This window comes from Lampetra planeri, chromosome 26 (genome assembly GCF_965212315.1).
Source record: "Lampetra planeri chromosome 26, kcLamPlan1.2.h2, whole genome shotgun sequence".
NCBI classification, from domain to species: Eukaryota; Metazoa; Chordata; class Hyperoartia; order Petromyzontiformes; family Petromyzontidae; genus Lampetra; species Lampetra planeri.
Window position 1 is genome coordinate 2,221,490 of NC_136132.1, and position 25,448 is coordinate 2,246,937.

Consider the following 25,448-nt stretch of genomic DNA (forward strand, 5'->3'; position numbering starts at 1 on the left):
CGCAAACTCCAAATGTACAACAGGCGCCAAGGCCGGAATCGAACTCACGACCTTCTGTATACCAGGTGACCTCTTGCTGCCACAGACTATCCACGGAATGAAGCCAGTGTGTGAGGAAGGGACACATTCTACGCAAATGCTATTCGCAAAGATTAACATCAGTGAAGTGTGATATCTGGAATGGTCCTGGGCCCACCCTTCCCCCACCCCCACCTTTATCGGCGTGCACTGACCAGCTTTGTGACGCATGGTTTATAGATCAACGACAGGCACTATATTGCCCCACGATCAACACGGCTTCAAGAGGCTCTAATCCAGCCTTACATTATTCTTGAGCCACAGAATACTCAAGGCATTCTTAGCACTGGTTTTTACACTACCAAAAGGTAATAAAAAAAAAATACTTGTATTTACACATTCAGCGTTTAAGAACTGTTTTTTTTGTGTTTAGTTTGTTGTCCTTCCCCTGCACCTCCAATTAGCACGGTGCAAAAGAAGTTCAACAGACATACTAAAATAGGCATGCGAATACATTAATAAAGGATCAACCCTAATATAACCCCCAGTTAATGCATGTTTCCGTTGCGGATGCAGGATGTACTCCAATGCGAGTGAGTCAGCTAGCTCATGGGCTATGATATCCATTATTCACTACGAGATGTCACGTCGCCATTATCAACCGCATCTTTAATACACGGTGTCTGTCCTGCCTGCAGTGCCCTGCAACCTTCCGTCACCAACAGGACAGCAACACGCACAGCATTCTGCACCTCAACGGCACATCACAGCCACAGACTGTTGACACACAACACAAAAACACGCGTAAGCAGAAACGCAACCTGTGTCTCCACGTATAAATAAAATATACAGTTCATTCCATTTGTTCATTGGTTTTCCAGACATATTGTTAAGCAGCATTTGCTCAAGCAAGCCAACTCTGGGACTGGTGTATTCCTCATGGTGTCTTATCAGCATGAATGCTAAAATAAGGCTGCAAGGTTACCAAACATTGCAGGCAAGAGCACGCTATGCACATCCCAAACAGCAATGTGCCCGCGTGCACGACCGTAATTAAGATTAACAGTGCAACTTTACACAATTTTTACATGACAATTTAACAGGTGTTTTTGCCATTGCTGATATCCCAAACTTGCCACCCCCTTAGCACGGGGTAAAATGTCCCAAATTTGATATACCGGCAGTCGGCAGAAGACGCATAACATTCACCAACAAAGGCTGGGAATCAATAATTCATAAATAACGTGCAAATTTGACTGCAAGGCAAACCTCGCGACGGGGCCAGAAGGGTAATAAATACAGAATGTCCACGGCCGATGACGACCCTGTACCCCAAGCAGGATAATTGCCTCACAATGGAAAAAATACATAAAATGATTCGTACATCCCCGACCATCTGTGGCCAGGGGATGGATCGGAGCTGCCAAAATACCCCAAAGACAAATCAGTTACACCCGTGAAGATAAATGCCGTCTTGGAAAGTCCAAGATTGTCTCCGGTGTGTGTTTCAACACGCAAAAAAACAATATACATATACAGTTTGCTTTTTTTCCCATCAACTTATCATTTTTTATGAGTTCTGCTTCACATTTAAACAAATTAATTTACAGCCCTCTGCCAATTCACTGCCGGATGAAGGCTTCTCCACGGAACCTGTCGATCACGGGGATTGTTTGACCATACTTCACCACGCTGTTCAGCGCAGCCCGATTGGCCAGAGGGCCGCGAACGTGCACCCAATGGGTGAATTGCTCTCGACAACGCTTCCCGTATCAAAGGGGGTTTCAAAGCGGATTTGCTGGGGCAAGTAATTATAGGGCGTACTCACCACTTTTTTCTTTTTGGCGGACACCTCGAAATAAGGCAGGGCGGTGCGACAAGTGGTTTCAAGAGATGGACACGCGGTTGGAAAGTGGTTTCAAGAGATGGACACGCGGTTGGAAAGAGTCATCGATCGATTAAAGAGGTGATGATTAGTGCCTCACTCTTTGTTGCACTGTTGTGAAGTGTCAAGTGCCCTCGGCTCTCGTGTGAAGGATGTCTATTGAATTAGTATGATTTAGTTCCACTAAACCGCAACGATGGTTTTGTAGTATAGCACTGTAAGATGTTAAGAGAGTACCTGTTAAGTGACTTATCTCACGTGTTTAGGATGAAGGCCGTCCCACGCTGGTCAGTGCGGGTTGATAAAATGGAACGGCCCCAGGATCGGTTCAGATATCGGTTCGTCAGTGATGTTAGCCGTCACCGGGAATCCAACACAGGGCACCCGGTTCAGAGCGGTGCTGACCACCGCCAGTGTGACCACCGTGCTCCCCACGTGTTCTGTTTGTTGCCTTCATAACATAACTGTCAAGAAATTCACTTGACCGTCCCTGTCCTTCACTCTGCATCCAGTATTTAGTTTTCATCCATTTGTAAGTTAGCTCAAGTTGATAGGCACGTGGCAGGGTAAAGCGCAGGTACCCCAACCTCCTACAAAACGTCTGCACAGAGTGGAATATTCGGCTAAATCCGCTCAACAGGGACACTTCGTAGGGGGCTTCCCCTCTAGCGGAGTCCCCTTTCCGCCAGGAGTTGCGCGGGCAAGCAATTGCTAGGGGTGCACCTTTACCACTTTAGTTCTATTTAAAGCTTTCGTGACTGCAGGGATTCATCTTCTTGGTTCTTTCGGTAAAGTCACGTAGAAGGGAAATAATAAAATAATAAAAATAAAACATGTCTCCCCGACAGACCTGGTCTTCACCTGAGGACGGCTGCTTGTGTTGTGGCCGAAACGTCGTGAGAATTATTTTATGATGTTTTATTTTTATTATTTTATTATTTCCCTTCTACGTGACTTTACCGAAAGAACCAAGAAGATGAACACTTTAGTTCTTTTAAAAATTTGCCATGAAAGAAGACACATGGAACAAGTGGCCACCTTCACAACAGCAGAAGCCGTCGATGAAGCGACTCGGGTAACCAGACTCCTTTGTGGGTTCACGGAACAGCTGGGAGAGAAAATGCCGTCTGCAATTTCAACCAATTGCTCGCTGTTGAATTCTTGGTCTTATTTCAGGAGCCCGTGATCGCTAACTGGCTCGGGGGGAGGGGGGGGGGGCCAGTGTGTTGGCAGAGACGAGATAAAGCAAAGGATTGCTCCGACAGCTTTAGGGGGGTGCCTTCCAAGCGGCAGATGAAGGGACCTAGTTGGTGTGAAATCTAAACAGACACCGCACGCTGCCTCAGCCGACAAATGTTCCCAGCTCAGTCCTTGATTTCCTCTGTTGTTGACAACTGTTTCAAGGATGGAATAAAGAGCTTGGCTCCGTGTAGCACGTGGGCAAACATTAAGAGGACAAAAACAGAGCAAAAATCTTCAGCAATGCTTGCAATATTTTCGGTGTATAATATCGCTATACATGGATTTTCTTTTGCTCGTGAGATATAGAGATTGTGCAGAGTGGCTAGATGTAGTTGGTGGGCTTTAAATCAATGCGCTTTAACTCCTGAGAATACATTGGTCTGTAAATTGTAAAAATTTCAAACAACTCCAATTATCTTTTATTGTTTGACAAACCATTTCATTTCAGGGTGGCAAGATGTGAACTACCTCGCCTGGTATACAGGAGGTCGTGGGTTCGATCTCCACCCTGACGCCTGTTGTATATATGGCGTTCGTATGTCTCTCCCCGTGGTCGCGTGGATTTTTCTGCGGGTCCTCCAGTTTTTCCCTACACATTTAGAAACATGCGTTTAGAGTATTTGGCTGTTAAACATTTCCGCGTGACGATAAGCCACTTCGTTGGGCTTTCATTTTTGTGGCCAGGTCGCTTTTGAAAAAGAGCCATGAAGCTCAGTGGGCCTTACCTGGTAAAACAATTGTAAAAAGTTTAGTTGTATTTCCTTCGTCCTCTGTTTAAAAAAAACGTTGTACTTGAAGGTCATGACTATTTATAACAAATTTAAACCGGGTACTATCTCCAGGGTTCTCGCTTCAATTGTAAAGAGGCGTTTGACAACCCGAACCTTCGTTCGCAATGCTTAACGGGGTCAGAGAGGAGGGGTGCAGCGACGGTGAAGTGGTTCTTGCGCTGGGCTATAACCCCCCCCCCCGCAACCCGAGTTGGATTCCTGACCCACGGCTAAAGAATGACATCTGAACAAGTACTGGGCCACTCCCTGCACCAAAACCGCACTGGCCAGCGTGGTGAAGCCCAAGTGACCTGGTCGGTGTATTGGCCAACGATGAAGGCTGCTGGCTACATTCGCCACGAAGCTCAACAAAAATAACAGATTATTATATCAAATTGTGTCCGTTAATCTCCACAATTCATTGAATCGCCAGGGGGAGGTTGATCATCATCATCAGGTCATCTTCAGCCAAGGTCAATCAACTCCTGGATGAAGGGTTCCCCTCCAAGCTACCGCCATCTCTCATCACACTCGTACAGATCGCGAGTCCAACCTGCATTGTTTAACGGTATAATATGTACAAAACTCGTAGCATCTATAGTGGCGCTGTAACAGTGAAACCACTTGTATGCAAGAGGGGCAGCATCTGGGTTTAAAGGTGAGCATGGCACATCTGAACAGCTTGTACGACAATTAGTTAATAGAAAAAACCCCCAATAATTCAACACTGATATCTTCCACAACACCCTACGTTCTAAAAAAGTCCATCTGCATCTCTCGAGGCAAAATTACACCACGCTGCTTAGTCAGAGGGAAAAAAATGTGTCACGAGCAATACAAAAGTGCATTAGGATTAATGAGGTTGATCATGCATAGCTCTCAAGGGATCTGACATCAATGCATCCTCTTTCAATATAGCCAATTGGAGGCTTCAAAGGAAGCAAAGTAGGAAACGCACGAATGTGCTGACCGCCTTCACAACCGTGATCATCCACAGGGAGACGGTCAAAAACACAGAGTGAGGAACACATTTTGTATTTGCCAAGGACATTATCATTCTCACGCGCGGTATGTGCACCGTTTTTATTAGCACAAGGCTGTCATGAAGCCGCTGCGTGTCACCTATTCTGCAGTCATTTTGCAGTAGGGAGAAACGTTGCTTTTTCCCGATTGTACACATGTCTATGTTGAACTTCTTTCGCACCGTACGTAGGCAACCGTGCTAATCGAAGGTGCCAGGGGAAGGACAAACTAAACACAAAAAGCAGTGAAAATAAATTGAGTTTTCCATCTACGTGGATTTAAACGTGCATTGCTCCAGTGGCTTCCTAATATCGGACGGTTCCACGGAACTGCAGAAGCGCATCTGAGCGTGTGCGCGATGCGGTGACCGTCTTCGTTCGATGGCCAGCCAAAAGCTGCTGCTGCCGCGAGGTTGACCGGAGTTGGCACGACGACGGTTTATGTTCCTTTGACGAGGTCAGCAGCGAGGTATCGTCATGGCGTCCTTCCCGCCGGGCGACGCCGAGGCCTCGCTGAGGCCTGGCGAAGACGCAGAGCCCCACAGCCGGCGGGCGACGGCCGTGGAGCTCTGCGACAAGCGGCATCGTCTGATATATTTGCATATTAATTGTCTACAGTGCCGCCATCCACGGTGCTGCTGCTTTTCTCGATTGCACGCCGTAATTTGCAATTAAAAAGCTGGCCCGAACGGTGGTGCGCGTAGAAAAAAGGGTTTTAACAACCTACGGTGCACGGCCTTTTGCTTGTCGTAATCACACAATTTGTCTCGCGAATTACGTGCCATTTAACACGCACACGGGGACATTCCAAACGAGAGGGGACGCTCGTGCAAATCACCATCGCTCGACCCCCTCCTGTTCTTTATGAGCTGGCATCAATCAGGGGAAGTCGGCACACCTCTGAATTTTTCAACACACAATCGACGTTTGTGACAATCCATGCTTGCCGAGGTAGAGAAAAGAAAGTCCTCCTGCCAAGTCGGGGAAGTTAATTTTATTATCAACGCTGCAAAGGGGAAAGAGTGGGAAAGGGACGACGAGCTGAGAAGGAATTTTGTTTCGTCTGACATACAGGACTTTCTTCAACCGCGTGAGTGCCTTTAGTCTAGAGCTGGGACAATAAGTCGATTAAGTTAACCAATCGACTCACGATTGCAATCGATTACCTTTATCGCATCTGGTTACTCAGACTCCTTTAAAAAGTGTCAGTCGCCCCAACATCCTGCCAACTGAAGGCAGGAAACCCCCGACGAAGCCACGCCCCGCATGATGTGGCTGGTCATGCTGATGACATCACCAAGTCCCGACCATCACTCCGCCAACCAGCGACAGACATGCAATGAGGTGACTTCTTTTTTACATGATTAGTCGAGTTCATGGAACTGATCATTAATTGGTAGACATCTCCATTTCTCATATATATAACTGGACATACGAGCTTTACTTTAATCACAGCAATGACAACAGCATTTTTCAACTGGTTGCATTAACAGCAAAGGAGTACAAAAAAAATCTACAAGCAAAAAAAAACAACCACATTAGCGTTCGTTTTACATGTCAAGGGGTCTTGACACTGTGAGAATACGAGAATCATAGCACGATTTAAGTTGGGACGTAATTGTATTTGTCGTGAAAGCCATGTGCAGCAGCAGCAGCAACGAGGGAGGCACATTCCAGAGTTCCCTGGGGCATGCTGTAACGCACCTCCGATTAGTACGGTTGACTACGTACGGTGCGAAAGAAGTTCAACATACATTCGTCCCTCGGTTAACAGTGACTATCGTTTTTTATCGGTTAACGTTTCGCCTCCCATAAGACCCCATGGTTTGGACTCACGTTAACATTTTGGTTCACGGTACGTTTACGTTATTCACGCGAGCGCCAATTTCGGCCAATCCGAGCACTCGTAAGTGGGGCTGAGCCGTGCCCTCAGCCAATCAGCGACGCACATTTATGAGCGTTTACACCTCGACTGGCTTTGTTTAACATTGCGTTTTCCGTTTTAGCAGTAGAAACAGCTCTCTCTTGCAGACTTAGTGATTTTACGTATTTATTAACTTACAAGTGAAATCAATTAACAGTTATATCGGTTTACAGTAGATTTCGTGGTACGAATTAAAAACATTAACCGGGGGACTACTGTACCTACGAAACATCACAGCACCCTGCAACGTAATTCAGCGTTTCATAACACGCAGCCGGAGTGAGTGGCGATTAAACTTTCATTTATTTACGTTCGGCGAAGATGTCATTATAAAGGCCGACACGTTACGTCGCAAGCAAAACATTCACCGTGCTTCCAACCCCACCAGCCCTTTCCTTTACTTCTGTCAGTTGAACAGAGAAGGTGCAGACCTGAGATTTCGTGCTCACACCACTATGAAGAGCTCCTCTCCAGGGGACCGCACCTGGCCAAAGCTTTCTTTAGGATCTGACGAGATCAGGCGATTCGAGGCGATCTGGTCGTAGGCGGACTCGTATACTTAATATTTTTGTAAATAAAATTGTAATTCTGCTATGACCATTCTGAAATAATGTTCCTGAGCCGGCTTACAGGGCAGGTAATTTATTACTCAACACTGATTCACGTTCGTGCAATAGTTTCAATTTCCCACGTGAACAAGTTATTTTTTTTACCGATTCCTCTTTTGCCACATTGCCGCACGTTATTTTATCTTTTTGCTCGTGTCTTTTTTGTTGCCGTTAGCGCAGGTCACTTTCTGGTGAAACGAAATAAAAACTTGGGACTTGCATCAAACGACAGGAGAGGTCGTGGGGCCGAAGGCTAAGCGCTTTGTCTACCTCTGCGAGCGAGGGGCCTGCCATGACCTAGCAGACCGCCGTGACGTGCCGTGCACTCGCTCGCCCAGAGACGACCTATGGGGAAGGTCATCTGAAAACCAAAAATCCACGCCGAATGCCAACGGCAAATCTCAGAAGGGCCCAAAAATGCCGCCACGATTTTTTGAGACGTCAGAAACTTTCCCCGTTGTTTCAAAAACAAAATCCATCTCACTCCTCCATCTCTTTGTCAGCCTCCAAATCGAATATGGGCCGCACGTGCCACACCAAAGCAAAGGAACGGGCAGTTCCTTCCGTCAGTCAGAGTAATTGTACTCATACATCCAACAAAAGGTTGGGCTGGTATTTTCATCTCAGAATCATCAGGTCACACACGTACAAATTATCGCATCTAATGGAGATGAATGGCAAAACGTGAAGAGTAACCGCCCATAATTACGCTGTCAATCAAAACGCTTAAGTACAAACCTGATGCGAGCACAAAGGAAATGCGCTGCATTGCACACAAGGCCGTGGGAAGTGTTCTCATACGTCGGGCCCTTTTTTTGAAAACCGAAATTATGCACCGTGCAAAAAACGGGGGGGGGGGGGGGTGGTTAGGCGTATATGTAAATAGTCCAGTTAACACGTTCATCAAATGTTCCCGGCTGCGGCGCGAGTCTAGGCGACGACGGATGTCTGGTGAAGCCCAACACGGAGGGGGGGGGGGGGTACAGACACGGCACAAGAACGAGCGGCGTCTCCTTTCCGCTGGACAATGGCAGCACGGGCGGCTTTGATGTTTCCGCACGGGAAAAAAATGTAAGAGCCGTTTGCTCGGAAACATCCTTCAAAAACATTTTCTTCTAAAAAAAATTCTAAATGAAATCCGCCGCACGCAGGCAAATATAAAAACACGGCAGGTGTGTGCAATCGGTGTATGTCTATAAGCACTGCTTATTAATGATGTCCCATTGAAGAGTGGGGAACATCGGGATACGAAACGCGCAAGTGGACATTGAGTATGGGTACTGGAGGTCGCCCTCCCGTAGCGACCGGGACGTGATCTACCTAGAAACGCTGATGATGTGGAAGCTCAACGGCGTTTTTTGGGGTTCACCCTCGCCTTAAGCTGATGTTGCTTCAAGGTTCCCCACAAAGCTTCACCTTGCTGTTGCGGGGCCAACGCAAACTGAATCGCATGCAGTTTGCATCGTGATATTTTTGTTACGCGTGCGCTACGTTTGAAAAGAAAAAATGCTAATAATCACGCTGTCAAGCCAGGGTCACGCGGAGAGGAAAGCTTATCAGTTGTGGGTCAGATATGTCACAACCTTTACAACAGAAGCCCCCCCCACTCCCTCTCCTCCCTTGATTCGCTGACGGCAATCTCAGAGCACGCAGCGGCCGTCTCGGCGTGCATGAGAGGCGGCGAGGTCACGCAATGAGCAACTCACCTCCTCGATTTTCTCCGGGTCCGAAAGGAGGGCAGCACCCATTCCTCCCTGCACAAGGAGGAGGAGGAAAACAAAGAGGGGAGAGACACGGCGTTAAGAGTGCCGAGAGCGAACGTCGCACCTAATTGACTTAAGTGCGAAGAGCCCACCGGTTTCATGCTCGGCAAAGGTTAGGTCTGCTCCTCAATCAACCCCGCGGAGCACATGCGTGGCAAGTTCCAAAACCATGACATTTATCAGGCGACCTTCGTGAGCCGATACGAAGCTGACGGCACACGTGGCAAACCTGTCTGAACTCTGCTGATATGCCGGACTCTCGGTCGAATGTTATCCTGGGTATAACGTTAGTTAAGGGTGCACTGGGACGTAATGGGATGCAGTGCCCGTGTTTCTTCAGCCGATCAAAATATTAATGGGCTTAAGCATATGGGTCACTGAGCGACGTGGAGAAAATTGAATGTGCATTTTCTTTTCGGTGCTGCTCAACTTTGGTTTCAATTACATTTTGGAAAATGAAAGTGCCAAGCAAAGCTTGCCCTACATTGGTGACAATTCACCAGTGGCTCAGATACAAAGCCATTTTGCACACAAGCTACGTCAATTATTGACATTAACCCTGCTTACAAGTGATATATTTACGAAGGGTGAGAGACATGTTTGAAAATAACATTGTCAAATAACACAAAAATAATCGTCATCTCCTAACATACCATCATGAGGCTATTTTGTAAAGAAAATTGCATTTATATTTCAATTAAATCTCTAATACGACGACTCTAAAATAAACTGTGGCATTTATAACCAGGCGACAGGCCCATTAAGATAAAATACAGACTTTGCATTAAATATACAAGCAACCCGAGATTCAGCTATTGTAGGCACTTTAGTCAGGCCTATCAAAAGTACCGGGGCTGTGGTGGGAATTGATCTGTGAACTCCAGGCTGAGTAGCGAATAATGTGCTGCTCAACTGCCTGTGAGTGTGTGTAGTGTAGCGGTCAGCGCTACACTGCGCTATGAACCTGGTGACCCGGGTTCGATTCCTGCTCACGGCCAACAACAGTGACGATTATCTGAACCGGTCCAGGGCCTCCCCTAGGTCGACTCAGCCTCAAATGAGTACCTGGTGCGGTGTGTAAACATCGCTACTCGGGAGACAAAGGCGGTCGGGCGTGGTGCTGGCCACCCACCCCCTCGTGTACCGTTCCGGCCTTTATAGGTGCTCGCTAACAGCACTTGCCCCAACAGCCTGTTAAGGCTACACGGGTGATCTTAATTATAATATGAACAATAATCTCTATGTCTTTGCCAATCAACTGCTCAATTAAGGCCTCCACATGCAGGCTCAGTCTTTGGGGCTGGTTTAAGCACACGTCCACATGCTGGTAGTGTGGGTTGGTGGACAGGAAGGGACCAGGACCTGTTCAGATATCCCTCGCCAGTGATGTTAACTGGTGGCCAGGAAACATCTTCAGTTTGATGGGCTCATAGCGCAGTGCACCAAGCACTGCAAAAGACAAAGCTCGCACTTATAGCCTTAACAGACTGTTGGGGTAAGTGCTGTTAGCGAGCGCCTACGGCATGGCACACGAAGGGTTTGGGCGGCCAGCACCACGTCCGGCCGCCTTTGTTTCATTTGAGGCTGAGTCGACCTAGGGGAGGCCCAGGACCGGTTGAGATAATCGCCACTGGTGATGGCCATGAGCGGAAATTTGAACTCGGGTCACAGGGTTCGTAGCGCAGCGTGCTAACCACAGCGCCACCGCCCCCACCCAAGCACTGCACCGCCACTCCCACCCCCACCTGCTCCCTACTTAAAACTTTTTTTAAATATATAAAATCTTTCAACACTTTTTTTAACAACTGATCAAAGAACACAATGCAAGTCAGAATCAAATGAGTGATGTTTTAGGACATCCAATTACACACTGCTTACATTATTCCGCCAAAATACACTTTCGGTACGCCTGTCACTGATTTTGCACGTCTTGTACACGCCGTACTAGCCACTGATAATCTTCAACTTGTCTTCAATTAGAGGAGTAATGTGCATTCTCTTGCAGGGTAACTTTTTTGAGCACGTAAATACAATTTGTGAAAAGAGGCCCTGTTCCGTCTTTACTGGGAATAAAAAAATCCACGGGTAATCATCGGTCATTTTCCATTTAAATTGGCCATGACGTTGACGCAGAATGGCCTACTCTCGAAAATAACGTCGTTGGGTACCTTTATTTTACGTAAAAAGCACACGGGACATTCTCTCTCGTGAGTGTCTCGCAAGCCTCCTTGACATTTACAAGGTACGCAATCGAGAGCCTTGACACCCTGAGATGAACATGCAAGATCTGAAAACTTCCCAGTCTCCCAGCTCCCGTCAGCACGCTTCGAGCAAAACACTGTCATCTCGCAGCACAGCTGATCACGAGCCGAGCCTGACCATGGTAAAAAAGCTCATCCATCAGTTTTGATTTTTGTAATTCACTTCTGGGGCCATTTTCTATGCACTGCTTCGTAAAAAGCACGTCGTACTATAATGCCACGAAAGAAAGACCGTTTTTGCATATATTTGTTATCTCTGTTGCCATAGTTCACCGGGAGAGAAGAGAAACTGCTTCATCGTTTGCTGTTCCGAGACGTCTGCAAGTTGTAGGGCGTGTCCTGTTCACCGCTGAATCTCGGAGTGAGCCAGCGTTCAGCGTTAATTCAATTAAGAGAGGCATAGCACCGTTGTTTTTAAAGATATTGTACTCACCGCAGAGAACTGCAGCGACACGACTGCAATCTGTGATAGCTGGCACCAAACTGTGCTACATGCACTCCTGCATGGCCTTGTGGGAGCCTCGGTACCGATAAAGTTATTATATTTTGATTTAAAGCTTTCGTGACTACAGGGATTCATATTATTGGTTCTTTCGGTAAAGTCACTTAGAAGGGAAATAATACAATAATACAAATATTAAACAATAAAATTCTCACGACGTTTCTACTACAACACAAGCAATCATCATCAGGTGTGAAATCCACAGCAAGAAAATTTGAAAAAAGTGGCGGTTTTTTCTTAACTTCAGCACCACGGACAGCGATTTCCAAACATACATGGACTCGTCCATCTGACCAACTGCCAAATCGCTGTCCGTGGTGCTGACGTAAAGAAAAAAAAAACGCCACTTTTTTCTCATTTTCTTGCTGTGGATTTCACAACTGATGATGATTGCTTGTGTTGCAGTCGAAACATCGTGAGAATTATATTGTTAAATATTTTTATTATTTTATTATTTCCCTTCTACGTGACTTTACCGAAAGAACCAAGAATATAAAGTTATTTTACTTTCGCATTTTTTCCGGAATTGAATTAAAAACTGATGACATACACATATGTCATCGAAATGGGAAAAGGTTGAAAGTATTCCTGGTGTACTTTATCAATTCTTATACCAGTAGACTTCAAACTTGCTGGCCAAAATCTAACATTTGCACCACTTGGCATTATGTTGTCTAAGAATTCCTTAAATTTTACATTCATCATCTAAACTTGACATATATATACATTATGGCTGAGTATCAAAGTCTTTTAACTCCTTGATATTTTCAGCTCATGTCCTCCAGATTTTTGGATGATATAAATGTCTGCCCTTGCCTGGATCTACAAGGCAGAGAACATGCAACGAGCAGTATGTCTGTTTTACAGCTGGTTTCCGATAGAGAAAATGCAAGTTTAATTATCTTGAGCATTTTTTTAGCTTCTTAAATTTGTGTTCCTCGCATCCACAAGGTCTCTATAAGGTTAGAACACGCTGCAATACGTCACAAAGTTCCAAAAAATTAATCACACGTAAATTAGTTACGTAGCTTTAGGAGCAGTTTTTTCTAAGGTTAAGTAATTATCTTATCATAACCAACAATGTATTTGAGATATAACAACAAGAAAACACTCAACACACTCGTGAGATGTGATCGGAAGTAAGGCCACTGCATGAAACGTTGCCAATTTTATATATTTTTTTATTTTAAGGCCACAGTGCTGTTGACGAGTGTGTTGAGTGTTGTTGTTAGCTGTGCTTGTGCACCACTGCCAACGCAGCAGCATCACCAAGTCATTTGTTTAATTTCTGAGAGAGGCGCTCTTTAATATGAATGTGCGATTTACGATATGCGAAATATAAAGCAAGCTGGTAAAACAAAAGTATTTTGGAACACCTTCATGTAAAATGGATTACATCGTGCAAATTATATAATTTCGTTTTAAAAATAGTGATTCTGAAAAAAAAACTTCCAAACATGATAATAAAAAAAAATCACGGACAACTTTAAGCAGGAAACTTCACTTTCAAAACCTGCTTCACTTAATCTTTAAAACCGGCACGTCTTAAAACCCCTGCAAGACAAGTTTCAAGCTTTCTCAAGAAGTGAACATCCCCCTCTGTCATTTTGACCGCACGTCTGCCCCACCCCCCACCCCCCCGGGCATTCGTAAGAAGATTTATCGCCCCGAGTTCCCGTGCCTCCAACATGTGCTCTGTTGTCGGCGGAACAAACACCCGTATCGAGAAACGCCTCCCCCAGGTGGTTTGCCAATCCCTCTGGGGTGGTCGTGTTGAATGCTTCTGCTGTGTGCTGTTGAACATCACTGTAGCTTTTCGGGGAGTATGCATGTGTTGTGTGGTGCAGGACGACTCGTAGACTGAACTCTTAGTAAGGGCTTGAGACGGTTTATGAACACGGGTAACAAACACACCAGAGGTAGGTGTCCCCTACACTCGGTCCTTCACGCGGACCTCAGGCTTTATCTACTGCTAGCCTGGGCTATCTCTTGGGCTCTCTCACTCGAGTGGGGACGGGGCCTCATCCAACACCGCCCGACCGAGGAGAGCAGCACCCCACGTAATCTTCGCCGGCTATTGCAGACTTCTCTGAGCCCTAGCCCTGGTTATATCTTCGGCTCTCCTACTCGTAGAACCCGGACGGGGAGATCAGCCAACACCGTCCGGTCACGAGCCGGAGAGACCTCCTTCAGACGCTCTCCATCCCAGGCTCCCACAACGACCCCGCTTTCGTCACGGGGTCCCACGTAAGTGACATGACGTCATCGCGCCTCACAGCGCTCATGACGTCACGTCGTCATACTACTCCTCTACACATGTATGTATGTATGCTGAACTTCTTTTTTCGCATCGTACGTGGCCAACCCTGCTCATCGGAGGTGCGGGGGAAGGACAGGAATACGCCGCCAACAATTCAACCAATGCGCTTCAGACTGATGCCTCATCATAATTCTGACGACGATACTTTTATGGACACTATATATACTGCACACGAATCGAATTTCTGCCATCATTAACAATGTACTCTTACATCAAAGTCCCTTTGAGCACGAAATCATTTTGACTAGACTTGCATCATCCTCCAGACAGTTATCTTTGTAGAGCACTGAGCTCAAAGCCTGCCAGTTCAAACCCTCGTCAATGTCCTCTAATCCCATAACCCCCCTGAGTGACACGACCACCACTCAAGGAGCACTGCTTGGTAGGTCAACAGTGTATTTCCCCTTGTGTTGACTCTTACCTGCCATGGACATGCGTAATTTCCACCAAAATACATGTGTGCACCCTTATAAGCTACAAGACTCTTGTTGTTTTTACCTCTTACCCAAACCAAATGCTGTAAGGGAGATCGAGTTTCCTATACAGTAGGTTCCTCGGTTAACCGTGACATCGGTGAACGGTTTTTCGGTAAACGTTTCGCCTCCCATCGGATTCCCATGGCTTCGACTAAAGTTAAAATATTTGTAACGGTACGTGGACGTTATATGCACGCGGCCGGAAATTTCGGCCAATCGCAGCGCTCGAAAGTGAGCCGAGCCATTCCCTCGACCAATCAGCGACGCCCATTTATGTGTGTTTAGACCTCCACTGGCTTTGTTTAGCATTGCGCTTTATCTTTTGGCAGCGGAAACAGCCTCTCACTTGCAGACTCAGTGATTTTTATATATTCGATTAACAGTTATTTCGGTTAACAGTAGTTTTCGTGGAACGGATTAAAAACGTTAACCGAGGAACTACTACATTAACAATTTCACTCCCCCGCACCCCCCCACCAGTAACACCCTCCACCCCACCACCACAATGCTAACAGTGAATGACGACGAAGCATTACCGACTTAACGTGGCTTAAAGTGGGTGTTTAATTTTTGCTACAGCATGTTGGAGCTTTAAAGTGGCTGCCTTGCTTGGTGTTAAGTGTTTGTTGTAAAGAAGTATGCACCACTGCCTAAGGACTATCAATAACACAGGCTGAACCACCCATTTCCCCTTATCACATTGTGAGAACAAAACCGCTAAAAACCCACGTCAAATACTTAATTTCTTACATAATTTTTTCGCAATCATCAAATGGTGAGCGCGTGTAATAATCAATGTTTTTTGATGCACATACATTGTACGGAAGGGGTACACGTGACCCCTGCAGCCACCAGTGGCCACTACATTCACCAAAATGGGAAACCAAAGAATAGAACAGATTAATTTATTGAATCGCGACACAGAATCGCAACGATTCATTGGATCTCCAGGGAGATATCAACGTCACTTTGGTGAATTATGATGTACGGTATCGTAACGTTCATAACTAGCCTGCCGGATTAGCGGCATTGGGTTTAATAACATTCACAAGAGGGCCGTCGACCGTATTTCCATTAATGTATGAAAATTCAACAGAGCTCACATTTGCCAGTCCCCAGTGTTCCTGGAATCGATGAATAATGCATTCAATATAAAAGCCAGCGCACACAACGTGAACGAATACAGTAATTTAAAATGGCCGACGACATTTGGATGATGAGCACCATTACCTTGGTTGAATATTCCTTGGGGCAGCCCATGTTGACATCAATCGCAGCAACGTCGTGTTCCCTGAAGAACGTGAACCGACAAAAACGGGAGGTCATTACTTTTTTTTCGAAGGGGGGGGGGTGGGGGAAGGGGTGGGGGAGAGAAAAAAGAAAACATTCGCGGAGCAGCGAACGCCACGAGGAGTCTGCCGCAGCGTACCGCCTCGCGCGAGCTCAAAACTTGCAATCCGGAGGTGGCCATTTCGGTTCCACCTCCCGGAGAGGCGGTTGAAGAAAAAACTGCAGTGAGTTTCTGAATCGCCACCCCCACCCACTCCAAATCACCGCTGTCCCCCCAGCCACACAAATGGGTAACACCTCTTCCGAGATGTCGGGACAGTGTGGAGAGGCAGGCCCAATAACCAACAAGTGAGGCTTTCTAGCGCGCCGTCCAGAATTGCGTAGTTTCCTCCAGTTAGAGGCCATCCTGGCAGCAATAGAGCAGTGTGAGCAAGCAGTTGCAGGGCTGCCCCTTTACTTTTTTGAAATCTTTTTTAAAGTATTGTTTTCATAAAGGTGGGCATAGCGAGAGAAAAAATATATATTTTTGAATGACCCAATTTGCCCCACGGGAAGGGGAAAAAATTAGCGACACCACAGCACCGTCTCACCGGAGGAGGTTTTTAGCAAGCGGGCGTTTCGGTGAACGTTTGTCAATCCCCTGCTGGATGAGAACCAACCAATTCCAGTAAGGTATTGGGGGCAGTTGTTTAACCACAGTTCACCACGTTGGTCTGTGCGGATTATGAAGGTGAACAGCATCAACGTGGGAGAACAGAAGCATCGGACAACAAAGGACTGTCGAGACCTGCCGTCTGTCCTTTGCTATTAACGAGGATGAGTTATGATGCTGGTCAAGTGGCCTACGTTAAGTGTTGCCAGATTTTCTTCTTGAAAGGATTGTTGCGGTTTCCTCTTCTTTGCCCATCAGACTCCACAGCTCGCCGTTGTGTACATCAGAATCACACTATTTATCCTGGAGAAATCCGATGAGCTATGAAGCTCTTTTTCACAGATGTCCAGTAGGGGCGTGGGTCAGAACGTTACGACAACAAACGGTACAAAACACGATCGGAGTGCAAAGTATAGGAAAGTAAAGCAAACCCGAAGAATAAATTCGTAAAATTGCACAAGTACACCAATTCCCAAGCTTAGCCAAGGCAGCAAAACAACAGCAAGAACAGTCCCAGACCACACCAAGACAACGACACACAGTCCTCCAATAAAGTTACACATTCAAATGTAACTTGTGATACATGAAGCACGTCCCCGCAGTAGCCTATGACAACCTGGAGTACACCGCGGTCGCCCATCCAGGCCCAACCCTGCCGAGCGTCTGAGGTCTGACGAAATCGGGTGCATTCTGTGTGGTATGGACCATTAGGTTTTGCTCCAAAAATCTAAGAGACTTGGGGGGGGGGGGGGTTATGCAAGGGGGGGGGGGGTAGTCGCAGGAATTAAGATGACCACAGGCTATTCTCGCCGGTGTGCCAAACGCGCAGTGGGTGGAATGGCAGGGAAGGGCGGCGTGTCCCAACCCTCTCCGTGTCCCAGCCCTCTCCGTGTCCCAACCCTCTCCGTGTCCCAACCCTCTCCGTGTCCCAACCCTCTCCGTGTCCCAACCCTCTCCGTGTCCCAACCCTCTCCGTGTCCCAACCCTCTCCGTGTCCCAACCCTCTCCGTGTCCCAACCCTCTCCGTGTCCCAACCCTCTCCGTGTCCCAACCCTCTCCGTGTCCCAACCCTCTCCGTGTCCCAACCCTCTCCGTGTCCCAACCCTCTCCGTGTCCCAACCCTCTCCGTGTCCCAACCCTCTCCGTGTCCCAACCCTCTCCGTGTCCCAACCCTCTCCGTGTCCCAACCCTCTCCGTGTCCCAACCCTCTCCGTGTCCCAACCCTCTCCGTGTCCCAACCCTCTCCGTGTCCCAACCCTCTCCGTGTCCCAACCCTCTCCGTGTCCCAACCCTCTCCGTGTCCCAACCCTCTCCGTGTCCCAACCCTCTCCGTGTCCCAACCCTCTCCGTGTCCCAACCCTCTCCGTGTCCCAACCCTCTCCGTGTCCCAACCCTCTCCGTGTCCCAACCCTCTCCGTGTCCCAACCCTCTCCGTGTCCCAACCCTCTCCGTGTCCCAACCCTCTCCGTGTCCCAACCCTCTCCGTGTCCCAACCCTCTCCGTGTCCCAACCCTCTCCGTGTCCCAACCCTCTCCGTGTCCCAACCCTCTCCGTGTCCCAACCCTCTCCGTGTCCCAACCCTCTCCGTGTCCCAACCCTCTCCGTGTCCCAACCCTCTCCGTGTCCCAACCCTCTCCGTGTCCCAACCCTCTCCGTGTTCCGTCCGGAGGGGGGCCGTGAGAAAGCAATCGATACGCATCAAATGTCAAAACTGCGCGCACAATAGGCGCGGTGGCCAGGCCATCGATCAGCAGGGGGAGGGATGACAAAACGATGGTCTGCATCGCTCCCACGTAGCGCCGGCCGCGCTGTGGTATGCGTCGCTCAACACACACGCCACAATCTCCAATTTTACCAAATAAAGTCACGGGTGAAGAAGAAGCAGCAAGCAAATGTGCCCATAATTCTTATTCAAATTGTGGGGGGGGGGGGGGGAAGGTACTCCAATTTTACCAAATAAAGTCACGGGTGAAGAAGAAGCAGCAAGCAAATGTGCCCATAATTCTTATTCAAATTGTGGGGGGGGGGGGGGGGGAAGGTACGTAATAATAATGATTGTTATTTGCACAGAGCCAAGGTGGCTAGCTGTAAATGCATGTGTGTTACTGCTTTGTGTGTGGTTAGCGCATTGTGCCGTGGACTGCCGCGGATCTGAGTTGTATTACCGTCTGTGGTTAACATCAGTGGGTCGTGATATCTAAACCACTGAGCTCCCCTTCAGCAACCCGCACCGACCATAATTCAAACGTGCGCTCCAACAGCGAGCCGTGACGACGCAATGAGGTGGCCGAATGCCTTCAGGAAATGAACCGACTTCTGAACGATCGCAAAACACAACGCGGCGCCGCAACGGAGGAATTCGACGGAATTGGAGGTGAAAGGTGCAGAGATGAGCGTATGATTTGTACATTTGGGCAAAGTAAAGAACGAAGGATCACAGAAGTCTCTGAGTCGGCAGGCAGCAGGGACAAGATAATGAACACCTGTTGCAAAAAGAGAGTCGAGGCAAAGAACGTACAGCCCAAATGGAGACGTCTGAAATGAAATTGACTCGATTGTCATGGACAAATCCCAGATTGTCAAAGGCGTCTCTGCCCCCAGAGGAATTTCAACGCAAGCAGTAAATGCAGGCTGGGGCAATGCAAATTGGGCTTCCTCGTAGCCAAAAAAAAGAACAAGGTTAAGAACAAATTATAAGGCAGTGTTATAAGGAAGCCAAGTGGTTTCTATGGATATATGTTTCACCTTGTGAAATAATAAAATTACAATGTAATGAACCGCTTCGTGAAAATGGGGAGCAAAGTTAACAAGAGAAGAATGCGTTATCTGACACCACAAAAGGCATGTCGAAAAAAATAATAAGTTGAGTGATAAAATTGGGCGGCGGTGGCTATGCACGTAGCCAGCATTCCAGCAATAATGGAAATATAAATTTTGCCAGTTTAACTCGTAGGCTTTCGCGACCAATATGAAATGTATCGTTAAACTTGGCACCAATCAACACAGCCAATTAGTGAGGTTTGTCACGTAACGAAAACATGCCAATTTGTTACGGGTGGTGGCGGGTTTAACGACATTTATATTTACAAATGTTGCCGCCCTCCCTTCCCGTGGGTATTGAGGTGTCACAGCAGGAGGCGGGAGAGCAAATGTGGACTAATATCATCTGTTCTGTCTGCATGGGATTGAGATTTGCCCCCCTACCCCGCCACATAACACTGTGTAACAATAATTATTTTATTCCTGGTTAGTAAGTGTTATTTCGTCATTGCTTATGCCTCAAAAGTACAAAAAATTCCTATTATTCCCCACAAACTTTGCTTTTGTGACCAGGACAGTGATATTTAGAAATTTACCTATTTTGCAGAACATTCCAGATAGATTCAGTGCAGAGGAAACTGGAGTAACTTCTAGAACTTTCCAGTAATATAAGTAGTAGTATAAATACAGGGGCCTTAAGCCCACCGGTTCAGTTTAGTTCCAGCTGCCTAAGTGGATACATATCTGCGTTTTTCTGAGATGGCATCAAGAGGCTGCAAGCATCCGGACAGATGCATTTATCAAGAGCAAAAAAGTATTCTGTGGAAGCATCTGCTAAGGTGTGTGAAATCACGACGTCTCACGAAACGTCGTGATTTAATTTATTTTATTTTATACCTACATGACTTTACCGAAAGAACCAAAGAGTGTGGAATAATGCCTCAATAATTATTCTGTTTGAAAAGGAAAACTTTTTTTTTTTACTTCCCTTCTACGTGACTTTACCGAAAGAACCAAGAAGATGAATCCCTGCAGTCACGAAAGCTTTAAATCGAAATTTAAGGAAAACTTTGTTTGTGAAAAAGAATTTTAACTGCCACCAGCCTCATCAAAGTATTTCAATTGTACACAAAGGGCCACGGAGAGCAAAATAACTGACAACGTGGCGACCAGCCAACACCAGTGGAAGACTGGATTTATCAAATATGTTTCTACCATTGAGCACACACAAGCTATCCATAAGAATATGGAACAAACAAGTGAATATCAAATTCCACGATGCCCGTTTTGAATACAAAACATTGGAGTAATATGTCAAAGAGATACGCTATTTACAGTGACATTCAAAGATATGTTCTCAATATTAAAAGCAAGAGCTGCAGATTAATCTTTTGATTGAGGCTTGAAAACAAATTGGTAAGAAATAAGTCGAATATTAAATTTAACCTGTGAGATTATATACGGCTTCCGGCAACATTAATATAACCATTCTGACGTTAATAACCTTAACATCATGAGAACATTCGCGTGTTTAATAGCGCACTAATAAATTGTGACATAATTGATGCTTCAAATTAAATTTTCATTTAATCACATTGACCTCTGGCTCACCTGGTTGGCTGAACCAATGATGACCTAATTTTATATATCCGTGTATATCTAGCACCTACAAAATACTTCTTAGAATTATTCATAAACTTGGCAACATAACATTATGGTGGTTAACAGCATACTACCTAATCATGAGATAAATCGATTACTCCATATTATAGCATGAAGATTGGGATGTGACCTAGTGAACTAACTTCTTTGTTGTTTGTGCTTTTGGTTTTGGTGCCATTTCTTACTTTGTTTTTTCATTTTTTATTCTGGCTGGCAGTAGTAGGGTTTTCATCTGCTTTGGTAGTGGCTGTATATGGGATTTGATCCCGATATATAATTAATGTACAGCGTTATGGCATGCTATTAGCATGAATGACGCTTTATAGAATGAGAGTATTATTAGTAACTTCTGTTCTCCCTGCTTTGCTGGGACTAATGACGTCACCGCACCGACTTTAAGGCCTGGGTCGGGAGATGCCGCCACTTGCCAAGCAGGCTCAGGTGGTCGCCTGATGAAGAAGCTGGATGCAATTTCCAGCGAAACCTCGCATCCAGTCCGTGCATTGCCTCTCAACAGACCGGTTCGCCCACAGCTACGTCAATTGGCACATTCTGTTGAAATTGATTAAAAAAGTAAGAATAGGCTTTAGCCTTTCTGGCAATAAAACAGGTGTTAAGATTCATATTCTTGGTTCTTTCGGTAAAGTCAGAAGGGAAACAATAAAATAATAAAATCTAAAACAATATTTTTTTAACAATTAAATAATAAATATATAAAACAATCTTTGTATTATTTTATTGCTTCCCTTCTAAGTGACTTTACCGAAAGAACCAAGAAAATGAATCCCTGCAGTCACGAAAGCTTTAAATAAAAATGTAGGTGTTAAGATGTTCAAACACCGAATAGATAATACTGGTCGCGAAAAGCTACGTGCTAAACTGATTGGAAACCTATTGCAAGGCATCAAAAGCCTGCAATAACCACACAGTACTTGTGTCAATACATGCAAACAAACATGCTCTTGATAACATACGCATCTTCTTGGTTCTTTCGGTAAAGTCACGTAGAAGGGAAATAATAAAAAAATAAAACATAATAAAATAATGTAAAATAATTATGTTTTCTTTTTATTATTTTATTATTTCCCTTCTACGTGACTTTACCGAAAGAACCAAGAAGATGAATCCCTGCAGTCACGAAAGCTTTAAATCGAAATTTAACATACGCATCGTCTTTGAAACCGATTGGCCTACACCAGAGACAGCCTTCTCCATGGCCTTGTCTCATCAGTGTCAGACCAGAGAATAATTTTGGCGGAAGAGGGTGCACGACACCATTTGGCTCTCATAGTTACGCAATTTAACCCAAACTAAAAGCACCAATCACAATTTGGTTTGCAAAAGGCTAAGTACAAAATATCCAAAAAATGTATGGAAACGAATGGGTCATTATATCCAACCTAAGGAAATTAACGGTAACTTAATCATCAACACGTTCAACACGGATTTCCGTCCCATTGCTCCTTCTCCCAAATTCTTGCAACCTCGCACAAATCAAGAAATGCATCAACTCTCATCTACTACACCTTCAACGGTGCCATTTGTTTGACGGCCACTTGGCATTTTGATCCATCGGTGCCTGTGCTCGGCAACCGTGATGACATGTGTGCGAGTGTGTGCGCGTGTGTGTGTGCGCGCGGTAATACCCCGTTGCTATCTTCGCCGGGTGAATCGGTAAAATTAAGGCGAACCACCCGGGCACGGCACAACACGCCATGCGCTGGACACACGCTCGTGTGGGGAACGGGGGAAAAAAAAGAAAAAGAGATGAACAAAAAAATCACCAAAATGCACGACGGCATTCCCCGTGGAGAGCAGCTCCGGAGGAAGGGATGGAGCGTGATCAATTTTGAAAGCGCCGACTGGCACCTGGACAAATAGGACAGATTGCACCGGGCGCCACGGCAGCAATCGGGCCGGCAGCGAGAGCGCCGTTATTGGGAAGCCTTGCGGGTGCATCCCCATTGGCATGATTCCTGCGGCCGTACAACGGCAACGCTCGGCATTCGCGCCGCATTCAGCAATGTCCCCCGGCTGTCGTGGCCTCCTCCCGTGGGAGAAGGTTTGTCTCGTACGGGGATTATTTGTATTTTCGTAAAGAGATGCCGAATGGAAATGGAAGCGATGCGCCTTCCCCCCCACCACCACCCCCGGCAATGACTAGCAGCCCTCGGCGGAGTCGCGCTCGCTGTGCTGTGCAACGGAGGGGTTGATTCTCTGCCGGACGAAAATGAGTACCCCTGGACAGACGCGGCGCACGGCAACGCTGCAACATAAACCTGCACGTCCCGCACGGCAGACGAAGGATACGCAACGCAATTTTGGATGTATATCGGGTGATTTACATTGCGGGAGCGTTAGAGATGGTGAGGGCTTTGGGATTCCTTCATGTAACAGTGGATAGATCATGGCTGATGATGATGACAAGTTTCCAAATGCGACCGCATCTGGAGGGCGCCGCACAGATAGAGGCCGTGTTGATTTTAAAGAAAGAGGAAAACAGAGGATCGTGGACGTTGTTGTTGTTCTTACAATGACCTCCCGACTATGACCGAGCGACTTTCAAGAAATCCATCAAATGTCGCCTACTTCGGCTTAAACAAAAATACACTTCAGCCAGAAATGTATTAAATTTGAAACACTATGAAGGATGTATAATTTTCATCCTGTTTTGGAGTGTACTTTTGTTTGGAATTCCATCGTGGAGATGTGTCCAAAGAAACAAGCGAATCGTAAAAGCAGCGCGAGCAGCGGGGGACTGCATTCATAGTTTGTAGAACCCACGTAAAAAAAAAAACTCTGTCGCACATCAATAAGCGCGCATCATCTGTCGCACTTTGTTTACGTGTGGAATAAAAAAAAAACCCTCCCTAAGTGGATGCGGCTATGTTGCGAGAGAAGGCAATGAAAGGAAAGCAGAAGAGAAAGTTGAAACATTTTGGCAGCCCCACAATGCTTTGGGGCTACAATGAGTTTGTCTGCATCTCAAGATCAAAGCAGTCTGTGGATAAGAGGTGCATTACGAAACACATCTGAAAGGAAGTGAATGAAGGGAGGATGGTCATGCCCTCTCCAACTGTAGCTTCATAGTTTCGCTCATATTAAAAGATTGTATAATCCACTGGACGATCGCATGACCATACTTCACCATACTGGTCAGTATGTATAGGTGAAGGGTGCTGGGCAGGATAGGTTCAGATACCTCTCGTCAACAATGTTAGTTAGCCTACGTGTTAAACTGATCTTAGTTAGCCGTGGACGCGAGTCAAACACAGGTTGACGGATTTATAGTGCAGCACGCTAACCCATTGCTCCACAGATCGAGCCGTAGAGTATTGCGTTTCTTAATTCCAGACCTCAACAGTCCGCCATTTCGTTTTGTTATTCACATTCAAATAAAAAAATACTCACGGCACGTACAGAAAGCATGGGTAGACCACGGGGACTGCAGTTGAGAAACGATATATATTAATCCCAAAAAAAGTTTTACAATATTAAATCGCTTCGTTATACAGCATTAAAAACCTCAAATGCTGATAAAGAATAATTATGCTTGCGCTCGTGTTAATGTAATTGTGCACCCACACACACACAGATGCAGACCCACAACAACAAAACAAAAACACAAAACAAATAAGGGAGAGGGATCTCCCCTGTTAGTGAACAGGGGAAAGAGAAGACGCCACTCAACAAGAAGCTCCATTTCGATTTAAAGCTTTCGTGACTGCAGGGATTCATCTTCTTGGTTCTTTCGGCAAAGTCACGTAGAAGGTAAGTAATAAAATAAGAAAAAATATATTATATTATTTCATTGTTTTATTTTTATTATTTTATTACTTCCCTTCTACGTGACTTTACCGAAAGAACCAAGAAGAAGAAGAAGGTCCATCTCCACTCGTGCTGTGGAGCGACGCATTTCATTCCGTCGCTGAGCAGCAAACGAGTTTGGAGGCCGCGTGCTCACTCGCTGGGGGCACTCGAAGACACAAATGGCCACGTGCACAGGAAGTGTCACAACGAATCGGACGCTGTCAAGGAATCAAATCCCACGTTTCTGGATGCCCTCCGACGTTAAACTAATTTGGGCTCGTCAATTTTTTTCAATGTGGCATTCATTCCAGTCACTTATTTGTAAGTGCATGCGTATTGTACGCTCATGAATACCGAGTATTTTTTTCACGTATTATTTGTATATCAAAATCACCATCCTTCACAGTAACGACGCTCGGTTGTGTCTGGGTATCATTAAATTGATGGTGGGTAGCGGATTGTGCCACTCACTCAGAAAGAGAC

General features: G+C 46.1%; 1 protein-coding gene across 4 annotated transcripts in view; it reads right to left on the reverse strand.

Annotated features, from left to right (window-relative positions):
- DUS2 (dihydrouridine synthase 2) overlaps positions 1 to 25,448 on the reverse strand; it is a 137,533-nt gene that overhangs the window by 83,058 nt on the left and 29,027 nt on the right. For all 4 annotated transcript variants that reach the window (XM_078606441.1, XM_078606440.1, XM_078606442.1 and 1 more), the window contains 2 exons: positions 16,022 to 16,082; positions 9,176 to 9,223 (listed from right to left, as the gene is read on the reverse strand). In XM_078606441.1, coding sequence (XP_078462567.1) covers positions 9,176 to 9,223; positions 16,022 to 16,082 — 109 coding nt within the window. The remainder of the gene's footprint in view (positions 1 to 9,175; positions 9,224 to 16,021; positions 16,083 to 25,448) is intronic.